We start from the raw sequence: 15,081 nt of genomic DNA, 5'->3' as shown, positions 1-15,081 counted from the left end.
AAATATAATCAAAACCTTATAAATAAATATTATTGCAAAGGATTTGGTGATTTTTGAAATCCTTCCACATGGGGAGAAGACTCTTAGAAGAACATACCGTGGGTTCCTTAGAGCAGTTTGGTAAATTTGTTTGAGTTGAAAGATACATATGGTATCAGTTAAGAGTTTGTTTTGTGAGCGTGTGAGTTTTTTTTGTGTATTGAGGTTTTCGGATTGTGAGTATATGTGTGTGAGGTTTGTAAGTAAGTTTGTGTTTGTGAGAATAAGGTTTGTGAGTTGTGGGTTTTGTTTATATTTGCAAGGTGTATGAGTCAGTTTGATTAAGTGTTGTTGTAATCCATATCATTAATAGTGAATTTAGCTGGTGTTGCATTGCATGTGAATGTAGGTATGGAGTTTATCAAACCACGTTAAATATTGTTGTTTCATTTAATAGTTTATCTTTCTGTCCATGTGAATGCGATTCTACTAGTCTCAAAACACAACATTGAATATTAGAATTTCTGCTATTTCACAATATATATATATATATATATATCGTGCTAGAAAAGTAGTTATTTATATTTTTTTTATAAGGTTAAAAAAAAAGCTCAATTGTGACGACTAATTGAAGCAGTTACTATTTGCTTTATGATTAAATATGTGTCTATCTTTATATATATAATTTGATGGCAAGGAAAGGAGAATTTGAAACTTGAATGTCTTAAAAACACTAAAAAATGTCAATCAATTAAACTACAAAGCTCTCAACATTTCTTTTTTTTCTTTTTTTTTCTTTATGTTTTCTTTATATCAAGCAAAAACTATTATTTCATTCTATAGAGCCTAGATCGTAGATGCTAATAGTTATCTTTTAATGAAGTTTTATGTTCACAATATTTTCACAATACTTTTACAACAAATCATATATGGTAAATTGTTATTGATTCTAATTTGAACTTACCATTAAATTTACTTTTCAGCCTACCAATTAATAACAACCAGTAATAACTTGTCACTTAAGATTTGTCATGAAAGTATTGTAAAAATGTTGTGGACAAACATTTCTCTATCTTTTATAACTTTTGTGTATTATCTAAAGCTCTTTTTTAGTACCTTTTGGCCCTAATGATACTAACTCATGAGTAGGTGTTAAGGGTAATGGAACAAATAGTTAACACTTTTTTAGCAACAAATAGTTATGACTTTTTTTTATAATAATAGTTAAGATTTTTTTTTTATATATATATTTTAGTAATAGTTAAGACTTAGGAGAAGGAACTATGTGTATGGATATATGTCTCTCATGGGTTATGTGTAATTGGGTTCCGCCGGAATTCATTTGCATGTTCATTTAGGTTCTCTGCAATTTTATATTTTTGTTTCTCACGAAAAATTTTAAAAAAAAAAAAAAAAAAAAACAAAAGTTCTCTTCATTTTTGTTTTATTTTTTATTTTTTTTGGTCTAGTAAGTTTCAAGTAAAGCACTCATCGAATTTTCTATTTAATTATTTATGTTTTAACGGGTTCAGAAAAATCCCTGTTACGCTTTTTTTCCATTAGCCTTATTGATTTTTTTTTTTTTTTGGACAAAATGATAAAAGTATATTAATAGAGAAGAAAAGTACTCGTCCCATTACCCGGAAGTTGTACATAAAAGCCAGCACAATGGCATGCAACCCCAAGAAACAAAACTAAAAGAAAGAATAGAGAAGGTATCTCCTGAGACAGGCTCACGAGACCCATATCTCACTGACATGTGAGTTCCACGCAAGAAATTGAAAAAACTATGAAATATTAATTGCACTTTCTCTTTTCCCATAAAACTTTCTTAAAATAGTTTACTAACAAATGTCCTTACGGTATTCGTTAACAGTTCCCTTTCTATGAAGTATTATTTTCTATCATAATGAATGACATTAGCAAATTACACCAACGTAATAATGATATTAGTAATAAACAAAATACAACACAAAATTTAGATGAAAATATCACAAATGAGCAAGAAATCCACCAAAATGAGTTAGAAGATAATGAAATGATACAATTGCAAGATAACAATGATGTTCAATTTTGCAATATAGCAAATCTTGATAATGAACTTCAAAAGAATTTAGAATAAAATGAAAATAATGATGAAAATGGCACAAATTAACAAGTTCACCATAATGATGTTCAATTAGAAGAAAATAAAAATAATAATAACATGTCAAAATACATTCCTACAAATATTTATTGTGGGGCCAGAGAACTTATGACCCGGCCCACTTTCCATTAGGACTCAGGGCCCGTGTCGAGAAGAGTAGTTGCCGAGGACAAGTGGTGAAAGACCAAATAGCCTAGAGATGCAGCCGAGGATGACCCTGTCCTCGGCTCCCAAGACTTCAAAGGGAAGAGCGACATGTTGTCAAAGGCAGCCTCCAAAGCGCCCCCAAAAGAAGAGGCGAGTAGAATGGGACTCACATGGGGGTACGAAGTAGGGGTGGTTCGAGATAAAGACGTCACCTCCGCATTGAATGCACTCACAAACGTCCTATCCATATTAATGGGAAAAGACTCCTGAACAGTGTGGTTTCGATTATTGCAACTAATAGAGAGTGGGGGGGAGGCGACTGATGGGACAGATACTTGAATAGGTACCTGCCTAATCAACAGATAGAGGGTCAGGATTAACCGAGAAGGGCTATATAATGTAAAGGCTTATGCGCCAAAAAAGGGGGGGAAAGAAGGCCAAGAACCAGAGCCTCCCAGACCACACCGAGGAGAAAGACTTCTCGAGCAAACATAGTTCATTTCTGTATGAGTACCATGACTAACCACCGTCCGGTGACCAAGGCCTAGCCTTTCAAGCTCACGCTCTACAAATTATATTGTTTGGGCCCTTAACGTGCGAACCCAATATCATTTTGAGGTCGTTACAAATTGAGTCCTTACATTTATGATCTAGGTAATTGGAAAAATATTGACACAAAATTTAGAGATTTATTAGTAGAAAGAGGTTCATTTAGAGTGGATTAGCCAATTAGCTATATTATCGATTGAAAATGAGATGTTAGAAGAACTTGAATACAAAATTTTAATTAGTCAATTTGCATTTCAAAAGGAAAGAAAATTAGATTTTAAATGAAATATATTATAATAAATAAATATTAAAAAAAATGCCCTATTTTAGTTCTCACCTTAGACCCCAAAATGTCTAGGGCCAGAATGGTCCCAACTCCTAGAGATAAGCGGTTCAAGCGATTGCCCCAGTAAGGCCCATGGTATTATTCATTACTGTCACATGACGTGGGGTCGATAAGCTTACACCGGAGACCCTCCTTTTTACATTCAGCAAATAATAAATAAATAACACATGCACACATGTCCCAGACTAATATGCCAGCCAATTACATGTGGCCTGATCCATCAACGTATATAGCACTAAATAAATAAATAAATATTACACATAACGTGATGGAAACAAGAAGGATGAAAAGATCATATACATTCACACACACCAACCAACCATTAATTTGACAAAGAACTAAACAGAAAGAACAAGGAAAGTTCATATGTGTGGAGTCCGGAAACGCAATTGACGGAGAAGAGAGAGAGAAGAAGAAAAAGAGGTGAAACTTTGCTAGAATAATTGTAGTTGAAATGGCTGGCATTTAAATTGAAAGAGAAAGTACGTGGAAACACGTTTGTACCATAATTTTTGTCACAATATATGTGCAATGGTGAGTTATGGAAAAAATGTATTAAGCCTATTTGAAAGTGACAGTTCACCGATTAAAATTGCATATATCATCCAGATGCGGTAACTATTGTGGCAAATGATGTCATCCTAGAAGAACTGAATCTAAAATGTAGTAGGGGCATAATCGTTCCCAGCTTAGTGACCAATATGAAAATTGCCAACCTGTATTGATCAATATGGTATAAAATTGCCAATTTCAATGATGATTGCCATATACTTAAAATGTTAAAAAAATAAAGGGTAAATTGCAAATTATAACTCTAAAGTTTGAGAGTGTTTGAATTTTATATCCTAACGTTTCAAAATTTGGAATTTACTCCGTCCTGACTTCAAGTCCTGACTCCATCTTTGTTCGTAAGGATAAAAGCCAGATTGAAAACGCCGAGCATCTATATTCCATAGCACACCCCATGAGGTCTGCTTCTATGACCAATTGGCCATTGCAGTGATTATAGAGAAATAGATTCCAAGTGGCCTGTTTCTGGGTGCCAACATTCTCATGACCACGCCTCTATTTGTCAAATTTCTACGGCCATTGTCTTTTATTGCAGGACCAAAGAGCAATGGTAAAAAATACTATTTAAAACATTGCTTACATTTAGTCAACTTGTTAAAAGATAATATGTTTGGTATGTTGATTTTGTAGTATTATTTTGATGCGGTAAACATGCTATTCAAGTGACTTCACTTTTTCAAAAATAGAGAATATGTGACTTTGAGTAGGGGCAATTTTATACGGAAGTCTTAAGATTAAAATCCTAAAGTTTAGGAATTTGAAATGAACAATGAAAAGTTCTGAGCTGTCTCTACATATTTTGCAAAAAAAATCTATTACAATTTTAGTGTTTACAACTCAAATTCCAATATTTCCCCATTTCTCTCCCATTCTTTTTACTTGTCAATATTTAATATTTTACTAATTTACATGTTGACTCTCTAACTTTGATTAAAGTTCACTTCCTTTAACTTTATTTTTATTTAATAAAATTTTTTAACTTTTAAGTTTATTCAATTCATGCCTCCTTTTAGTCTTCATTCATGCCTCCTATTAGTCTTCATTAGAATTGCGTCAATAGTAACCTCCAAAATAACATAGTTAGCATTTGTTTAAAAAAAATATGAAAATTAAAAAATAAAATAAAATAAATTTTAATTTAAATATCTTTCATTTGGAAAATGCAGGAAAATAAAAATCAAAGATATGCTCCTCCTGTTACACGAAAAAATTTTAAATGCTTGTATTTGACATGCCAACCAATTTTTTGGATGCATGGCAACAAGCCAACAACCATGATCAGCTTGCCTCCTTCCAAACAATTTACTTCTTTGTTTTGTTCGGCACTTGGGCTCCACATTATTCTTGAATTCAAGCAATCAGTTGCTTGATTTCTTTTGTATTGATTAGCGCCGCAATAATTTTGGCCATCTCTCACGTTTAAAGCACGTGTGTCACTTTTAAGAAGAATTAAAGCTACTTTTTTTTTTTTTTTTCCCTCATTGCAAGAAGCAAATTCTTTATTCCTTTGACCTTGATGAGAGGTGGTCTTACGTCAAACATTTCATTATTTTTTTTTTTTAGAATATCAATTTATAGCGTCCACTTTTGATGATTGCGCTTGACAAGTATAAAGATAAGATCGTCTGAGTAAAAGACAATCTTAGTCACACTCAAGTCGGGTGAAAGCTCGAAAATGTGTTAAAAACACGAGCTGTTTAAACCCCCAAATTAAAGTTACGGCTCGATAGATTTTGCACTAACTTAATTCTAAGTGCGGAATAGTGTAAATGCGAGCAGATAAACAAACAAGCTACTCTAATCCAAAATCAAGACAACACAGCAGTAAAATGGAATGTAAAAGAGTAGGGAAGAAAGATGCAAACACAAGATAACATGCCGATGTGTTATCGAAGAGGAAACCGAAAAACTCAACGAAAAACCTCTTCACTGCCTTCCAAGCGGTAATCGATCCACTAGACAATCAGTTGGGATACATGGGTTAGCAAGAGACCCTCCAAGCATAATCTACCCGATGTACCTGAGTCCTCCAAGCTCCTACTCCAACAAGGCTTCTCAGAACCGTGTCTTGTCTAGCTTTTCGAATCCCGCAACAAGCTCCATGTTGCATCTGTCATCCTTGGCTTCTTCCAATGCTTCCCAGCAGCACCAAAACCTCACTTGACACTCTGAAAGGATGTGGCAAGTATTTGGGCTATCAACCTCTCAATGGTATGGAAATGGAGAGGTAGGAGTTGAGGAAAATCCATAAGCAATTGTGTAAAGGATTGTGGATATAACAATCTCTAACTCTCAAGGTGTTTGGCTAGGGTTTTCTCTCAGAAGCTCTCCTCAACATTTGTGGGTAATGTAGGTATAGGCACAGAAAGTGTGTATCAAAATTGACAGTCTAGCAAAATAGAATGTCTCGGGAGTGTCTCGCAGGAAGGCCTTACCCGCAAGATACTCGCGAAACACAGCTGTCTTCATCCTGTCCTGACTCTTCGCATTCCAACATGTGCAAGTCACATGAGTCACTTCACGGGATGGATAGTCGCAAGATAGCCTCAAAAACTCTTCAGTCTTCAATTGCTTGTGTCTTCACACACTCTCTCTCTATCACACAACCCTTACAATCAAATCCCACAATAAATACAGGGTACAAAAGATTGAATAAAATTATAATCAAATTTGGCACGGAATTAAAGCCAACAAAACACATATTTGTAAATTACAACTTTACATCGGGGACGAGAGTAAACATAAAACCCCGTCATCATATGTCGTCCCTTGAGGCAAGCCAGGCCAACACTCACTGAAGGCTTAAATAAATGCGATCAAGACAGCTAATAAGCAATGACCGCGCCGGAACAGTTACAAGAGCAATAATGGCTCAACGATCATCTATTAAGCCTTAAATGGAATCATCATTGTCAATTAATGTCGCGTTCCTCTCTGGAGAAAAATGCTCAGAGTAGCATTAACAGACATAACTGCACCAACTTAAAGCAAACTATAAAAAGGGAAATGGAACTCAGGTAAAGACACATGAAAAATTTGGAGAGAATTGTGAGAAACTTCTTTTAAGAACTTATAATCTGACTTTGGCATCGGAGCACTCTCAGCTGGCCTCACGCCAGTGAAACCCCCCCTTGCCTTTCTTTTCTTAACACCAGGTACCGAAGATCATCCATCGACACTGACGAGGAGCATACTGACGAGGTCAAGATTCGGCTTCATCAGTTTGGCGCCGTCTATAGGGACACAACAAGTTAATCCTTTCTCAAACCATCGTGCTCCTACCGATAAAGCTCCTATCACTTGATGGATTCTGCATTGGTACCACCCCCAGATCCTGTGGTGATGGCTCAACAGATCCAAGCTCTAACAGCGAATGTACAAGAGCTAATGAAGCAGAATGAAGAGTTGAAGCGCCGAGCCCGTCCAGAGGGCAGCAACACCTCGCATCATCGACTTAGCCGTACCAGACATAACAAGGAGGCTAGCAACCCTGAAAACAGTAAAGGAAAAGATGCAACCGAATACACAGGGCAGTCCATGCATGACAACAATCACATGATGAAGAGCTTAAGAAGGGAACTTGACGAAGTAAAGAATGCAATGAAAGGGAAGACGGCGATGAACCTGGACGGCATGCTCAAACGAACAGATTCACCTTTCACAGCTAATGTTTTGGAGTGCCCTTTGCCTCTAAAGTTTCGTTTGTCGTAGATGGAGTTTTATGATGGCACAAAGGACCCTCTTGACCACATAAGGGCCTTCAAGACTATCCTGAACCTCTAACAGACCCCGAACGAAATTATTTGCAGATCTTTCCCAGCCACCCTCAGAGGGGTTGCTAGAGTTTGGTTTAGTAAGTTACCAGCATCTTCCATAGCGAATTTCAAACAGCTCAGCGACTCATTTGTTCGTCACTTCATTGGAGGACAGTGTCACAAGAGGCCAACCTCTTACTTGCTGACAGTGAGGCAACATGAAGTGAAAAACCTAAGGGATTATGTAAAGCGTTTCAACAAGGCTGTGTTAGAGATTGACGAAGCTAACAACCAAGTGATAATGACGACCTTCCAAGCTAAGCTTAATAACCCCGATCTCATCTTTTCATTGGGAAAGACACCACCAACCTCCATGACGGATCTCTTGTTCAAAGCCCAGAAGTATATGAACGGAGAGTACGCCTTTACTACGAAGAGGCTAACATGAAAACGAAAGAAGGAAGAACTTGGTGATTCTCATGGTAAAAAGAACGATCATAAGGATTCATATTCAAAGACTAAGACCAACAAAAGCAGTTCTGACACTTCGAAGAAGAAGATGAACTTCACCCCATTAGTAATGCCTACAGACAAAATCCTGATGTAGATTAAGGATGAACCAAGACTAAAATGGCCCAAGCCGTTAAGCACGTCCTCTAGGAAATGTGACCCAAAGAAATACTATCGTTTTCATAAGGATCACGACCATTACACTGATGAATGTCGCAACCTAAAAGAATAGATAGAAGTGCTGATCCAACGAGGAAAGCTCCAGAAGTTCGTCAAGAGGGACCACCACCCCTGATCAAGGGCTGAGGACAAACCCCTCGACGATGTCAAGGAAGATGGACGATATCATCCAAAGCAAGCTGTGGGTAAGATACGAACGATAACAGGGGGACCCTTCTTAGGAGGGTCGTACAAGTCTATGAAGAAGATTTATTATAGGCAGATCAACAGTGTTCACATGAAGCATCCATCCCCTAAGTATCGACGATCAGAAAGTGACGATATCACGTTCTCTGAACAGGATGCAAACGGGATTAAGTAACCCCATGATGATCCACTCGTTATTGTATTGGAAATTTAAGGTTTCAACATAAGGAGAGTATTGGTTGATAATAATAGCTCTGTGGATATAATGTACATGACGGCCTACCAACAGTTGAGGTTGAATCCAGAGAGGCTTAGACCTTTCAAGTCCCCATTGGTTAGCTTCAGTGGAGATCGAATTTATCCAAAAGGCATCATCACATTGTCAGTCAAAATTGGTACACATCCAGCTCGAGTAACAAAACAGGTTGATTTTTTAATCGTCGATTGCTCGTCGTCCATAATGTCATCCTGGGACGACCTACACTAAATCTGCTCAAGGCTGTAACCTCGACTTATTGCCTAAAAGTGAAGTTTCCTACCCTAAACGGGATAGGGCAAATATGCAGGGATCAACTTTTGGCTAGAGAATGTTACCAAGCGGTGATAGCTTTAAGAGAAAACCATGCGTGGATGGTGGAAAAAGAATCAAAGAAACCTACTCAAGAGCTAGAGAATGTGAGCCTAGTAGAAGGGATGCTACCAAAGTAACAAAGGTGGGAGCAGGACTTGACTCACACCTAAAAGGCAAGATCATGGAATTCCTGAAGCAGAATGTGGATATCTTCACCTGGACTCACGAAGACATACCAGGCATTGACAACAAAGTGATAGAGCACATGTTGATTGTCGACCCCACCAGAAAGCCCGTCCAGCAAAAACAACGAGTTTTTGCTCATGAGAGAAACAAAGTTATTGTGGAAGAAGTAGAGAAGCTTTTGACTACTGGATTCATCAGAGAAGTCTATTACCCAGAATGATTGGCCAACATCATCATGGTGAAGAAGTCCAACGAGAAATGGCGCATATGCGTAGACTTTACAGATTTCAACCACGCCTGCCCAAAAGACAGCTTCCCGCTTCCCAGGATCGATCAACCGGTAGATTCAACAGCTGACCATAAGTTGTTAACCTTTATAGACGCATTCTCAAGTTATAACTAGATCCACATGAACAAAGAGGACCAAGAGAAAACAGCTTTTGTTACTAGCCAGGGGTAGTACTGCAACAGGGTTATGCCATTTGGCCTGAAGAACGCAGGGGCTACTTACCAGAGGTTAGTAAATCAGATGTTTAGCAGGCAGATCGGACGGAATATGGAGGTCTATGTGGACGACATGCTTGTGAAGAGCAGGAAAGCAGAATTACAATTAGACAACCTCAGAGAAACTTTCGACACATTGAGGAAGTATCAAATGAGGTTGAATCTAGCGAAATGCGTATTTGGAGTCTCGTCAGACAAGTTTTTAGGCTTCATGGTCTCACAACAAGGCATAGAGGCTAACCCTGAGAAAGTCAAAGTCATATTAGATACGGAATCCCCAAGGAGTGTGAAGGAAGTTCAGAGACTGATAGGGCGCATAGCAGCCTTGAACAGGTTTATGTCCAGAGCTATGGATAAATACCTCCCATTCTTCAAAACATTAAAGCAGGCTTTCCAATGGACAGACAAGTGCGAAGAAGCTTTCCAAGCACTCAAGGATTACCTGTCCAAACCCCCGCTATTAAGTCCATTCGTCGAAGGAGAAGATTTGTTCCTATACTTAGCTGTCTCTCAGACGGCTGTAAGCTCGGCATTGATCCATGAAGAGCTCCAGATTCAAAAACCAGTTTACTTCACAAGCCAGGCCTTCTAAGGCGCGGAAGCAAAATACCCAAGGACAGAAAAATTGGCCTTCGCTTTGATCATCACATCAAGAAAGCTTCGTCCCTACTTCCAAGCACACATGATATTAGTCATGACGGACCAGCCTCTGCGAAAGGCAATGGGTAGGCCAAACGCAGTAGGGAGAATGGTCCAATGGGCGGTAGAATTAAGCCAATTTGACATCGATTACAGGCCTAGAACAGCAATCAAAGCCCAGGCACTGGCAGACTTTGTCGCTGAATTTACTGTAGTTGATCAAGATCCAGAATCAGATTACTGGATGGTGTATGCAGACGGCTCATCAACATCAAGCATGGGCGGAGTAAGAGTGATTCTATTATCCCTTGAAAAGGACGTCCTCAGATATGGGGTCCAGCTTCAGTTCCCAGCAACGAATAATGAAGCAGAGTATGAAGCAGTCCTGACGGGCTTAAGGGTTGCAAAAGCCCTAGGTGTGAGAAACTTGAAATTGAACTCTAATTCAAAGCTCGTGATAGGGCAGATGAACAATGAATACGAGGCCAAAGAGGACAGGATGAAGAGGTACTTAGCATTAACCAATCAGTTAATTTCTAACTTTGATGATGTCAAGATTACTCAAGTACCCCGAGAGGAAAATTCTGAAGTGGACGAGGTTGTTAGGCTAGCATCGTCGAAGACCAATGAACAACGACCTAGATTGTACATGGAGGTGCAGTACCCTTCGAGCATTTAGGGGTTTGACGTGAACTACGGTCAGTCAAGAGCAAGCTAGATGGATCCAAAAATCACATACATCAAGAATTGAAACCTCCCTACAGATCCCGCAGAAGCCAGAAAAGTCAAAGTTAGGTCGTCCAGATTTACAGTCTTGAATGACGAGCTTTACAAGAAGGGATTCTCACAACCCTACTTGAAGTGCCTCGATTCGGAGGATGCTAAGTATGTATTAAGGGAAATCCATGAAAGGGTATGTGGAAATCACTTTGGACCACGATCACTTGTTGGGCAAGTTGTTCATGCAGGATATTTCTGGCCAACCATGCAGAAAGATGCAGCTCAGGTCATCCAAAGGTGCGATAAGTGCCAACAGGTTGGAAACGTGCAGCATATCCCAGTAGAGAACTTGATTAGCATCACCTAACCATGGCCATTCTTCACGTGGGGAATCGACATAATGGGCCCCCTACCCCCTGGTAAGAAGCAGGCAAAATTCCTAGTTGTCACTATTGATTATTTCACAAAGTGGGTGGAAGCAAAGCCTTTGGCAGTTATAATAGAGGCCAAAATACAACACTTCGTATGGAAGAACCTTGTTTGTCGATTTGGAATTCCTCGAGTCATCATCTCTTATAATGGACGACAATTCGACAGCCACAAGTTTAGGGATTTCTACAAAGAAATGGGAATAAGGAACCACTATTCTTCACCCGGCCATCCACAGGCCAATGGCCAGACAGAAGTCACAAATCGGACTTTGCTCAAATTAATCAAAACTCGACTTAAGGGGGCAAAAGGGGCATGGCCAGATGAACTCCCAGGAGTGTTGTGGGCTTACAGAACGATCGTAAGGACTCCAACAAGCGAGACACCCTTCAAGATGGCGTTTGGGACCGAAGCAATAATTCCTGTAGAAGTTAGAGTGTCAAGACTCAGGAGGGCATGTTATGACGAGCAGAGTAACAACGAAGGCCTCAAGCTAGCTCTGGATTGTTTACCCGAGGTCAGGGATGATACAGCACAGAGAATGGCCTTGTATCAGGAGAGGATAACGAGGTACTATAACCAGAGGGTCAAGCTAAAGCACTTTAATCCTGGAGATATGGTTCTGCAGAAAGTCTCACAGGCTACCAAAGATCTAAACGAAGGGAAATTGGGCCCCAACTGGGAAAGCCCATACAAGGTCATTCGTTATTCAAGAAGAGGAAGCTACTACTTAGAGGACACAAATGGGAAACCTTTGCCTCATCCGTGGAATGCAGAATACCTTAAAAAGTATTATCAATAAGGGAGCAGATCCTTAGCCCTAATAGTTCCAGGGTTTGGAACATCTCGTTTATTCATCCACAGATAAGCGGGACATCAATTTCATTGTTTATGCATTGATCCCTTTTTTCTTTCAATACTTTATTTTCAGCATTTTTTGTGTTTCCATGAATTTATACCCTTGTAACCCCTCTTTATAAACAAGGACGAATAAAACAGGCAAAAAGTCTGCAAAAGTTATTTCTTTTGATGACAAACATTCCAAGGAGAAAATCTACTTTATGTGGAGAGGAAAGTCCAAAGCACAATGGTCATGATAGAAACCCTGATGAGTGTAAATTATGATCCGGTGATAAAACCGTTAAGTTTAAATCACAAGGATAAAAACCTCGTCAATATAAATGACGAGGTCAAAATCCAAGTTAAGTGATAAAAACGTTAAGTTTAAATCACAAGAATAAAAACCTCGTCAATATAAATGACACGGTCAGAATCCAAGTAAAGTGGTAAAAACATTGAGTTTAAATCACAAGGATGACAGTTTTGAACCCAACTTATGAAGAACTCCGTCAATAGGAGAGACAAGGTTTAAAAAACCGAATCATGAGGACAAAAGATTCAGTCAAGTCCAGCTTATAAGCTAAACAACAACAAAAAGTCAAATTCGCAAAGATAAACAACAAAGTTCTGGCATGAGCAAGGCAACAAATTGTTCAAGATAAAAGCCTCAAAACAAGGAGGCAACCATTGTCTGTTAAAAAAGCCTTAAAACAAAGAGGAAACCATTGTTCGTTAAAAGGCCCCAAAAACAAAAGGGGAACCCATTTTTCTTAAAACAAAAAAAGAAATCATGAAGTAAGAACAACAAACTTGTCAGCATTTTTTTCAGTAACCTTGCTCATAGCGGGGTCTTTCTTCATGACACCAGATTCAGTCTCTTCCTGCTCCTTTGCTTCGTCTTCAAGAATCTCCGTTTCAATTTTCTCGTAATCCAGACCAAAAAAGTCTACGGCCAAGCTGTGGTGCTTCATTGTCCACCGACATAGAAGCTCAAACCCCTTAAAATACTGCATGAACTGGAGATCTGAAATTTCCTCTGATTGCTTAAATTTTTGGATGATCTTATCTCTCTCGTCGTCAGTCTTTAGAAGGGCAGCTTGAATTTCTTCGTCCTTCTGAACAAAAAGAGCCTTATCCACACGCAGGGCTTCCGTAAGCTCCTTTATTTTCTGTTTCTCATCGTTCCTCTCGTTCATGACAGCAATCAAATCTTTCTTCAACTGGGAACACTCAACCTCAACGGATTCTGCCTTCAAAGTAGCCATTACGACTTTCTCCTCCACATCCAAGTAATCAATTGTGATACGCAACGACTCCCCAAGGACCTAATAGAAGCAAGTAAATAAGGAAAGAAATCATGCATGCCCACTTGTACAGATCAATCCAAAAGGGGTGCTAGGAGAGCAAAACTACATACCTGCACCAACTTATGAATATTTCGACTAACGAGCTCGTGGGAGGGAATGGACAACAAACCCTTCAACTCATCATTGGTAATCACATTGTGCGCACGACCCAAAGCTGTAGCAAGGTCGTCCCATACACTCATTCCAATTTTGCTTTTGCCTTTTGCATGGGTAATCGGGGGCATGACGACAGTTACTTCCAAAGATAGGGTTGAAGAAGAAGGGGCAACATGAGTAGATGGAAGGGCAGTGGTATCAGCTTTCTCGTCACTCAATTTTCTTTTCTTCGAGTCAGAAGTTAGGTTGGCTAAGGGTTTGTTCTTCAAGTTCCTAATACAGGCGTATTTATCTTTGCTATATCTAGTGGCCATTTCTGCTATAAAAAAAAATAAAAATAAAAATAAAAAAGGAGGAGAAAAAGGAAGACGCAATTAGACAGTAAAGAGAGAGAGAGAGAGAGAGAGAGAGAGAGAGAGAGAGACGAAGTGAGGACGATCTTACTCTTCTCTTCTTGACGGATTTTCTCTAAAACGTACTTTGAAGGTTGAGGGCATAGACAACAGTCAAACAAGCGACGAGGATCAACAAGGTCGTCGAAATCCTCTATTTCCCAAGCATAGGCAAGGGCAGTGCGAACCCAGTGACGATGTTTATCTTCCAAGTTAGGATGATCAAGAGCTATGAAGAATCAAGAGAAGAATTTCGTTAGACGAGTAATTTAGATATGGAAGAAAGACGAAAGAGGATGACGGAAATACGCACCAAGTGTTGGGACTTCCCATTTTCGTAGTAATCCCAGGACTTCCCCCCAGAAATCATCAGACAAGGTTTCCCAACCCGTACCAAAAATGAAAAAATATCGTGATTTCCAACCACAAAAAGACGAAGGAAAACCCTTAACGATCCTGGATTTCCTATCCCAGGGCAAAAGTTCAAAATACCCATAGTGGGTAGAAGCTTTTAAACGATACAAAAAACAAAAATTCATTTAAAGTGATCATCTCTCCGTCACAGGCAGACACCCAAATGGACATGCACCTTATTATCATCCTCCAAGCATAGGGACGAGCTGACCAATGGCAATCTGAAATTCATTTAGGAGGTGCAAAATAAACGAATGGACGGGGAAGCGAAGACCACACAAAAAGTTAGCCTTGTAAAAACACACCTCCCCGTGAGCAAAGTTGCAAGCTTTCTCACCCAGGCGAGGCAGTCTAATTAAGGTACCTTTGGGAAATTGAAACCTCTTCCTAAAACTAGACAAGTGTGTTTCTTTCAAAGAACAAGATTCTGAAAGAGCATGTAAGGGAGGTAAAGATGAAGATGAAGACGGTTTTGAAGCAGTGGTGTCCACTACTTTACTCAGAGAATCTACATTGGAAGACAACCCAGTCTCCAACTCGCTGGAACGAACATCA

The 15,081-nt window shown here is 39.1% G+C and overlaps 1 protein-coding gene across 1 annotated transcript; it reads right to left on the bottom strand.

Moving 5' to 3' along the window:
* Positions 1–13,026: 13,026 nt before the first annotated feature.
* On the bottom strand, positions 13,027–14,362 carry LOC126729006 (uncharacterized). The gene is made up of 2 exons (XM_050434772.1): positions 13,675–14,362; positions 13,027–13,582 (listed from the first exon to the last, which is right to left on the bottom strand). The coding sequence occupies exons 1-2, from the start codon at positions 14,032–14,034 to the stop codon at positions 13,046–13,048; spliced, it is 897 nt and encodes a 298-aa protein (XP_050290729.1). The 5' UTR covers positions 14,035–14,362; the 3' UTR covers positions 13,027–13,045.
* Between the last annotated feature and the right edge of the window lie 719 nt (positions 14,363–15,081).

The sequence above is a fragment of the Quercus robur genome, chromosome 5, assembly GCF_932294415.1.
Source record: "Quercus robur chromosome 5, dhQueRobu3.1, whole genome shotgun sequence".
In the NCBI taxonomy this organism is placed as follows: Eukaryota; Viridiplantae; Streptophyta; class Magnoliopsida; order Fagales; family Fagaceae; genus Quercus; species Quercus robur.
The sequence above is the reverse complement of the archived record's forward strand: the minus strand, read 5'-3'. Positions and strand labels throughout refer to the sequence as shown.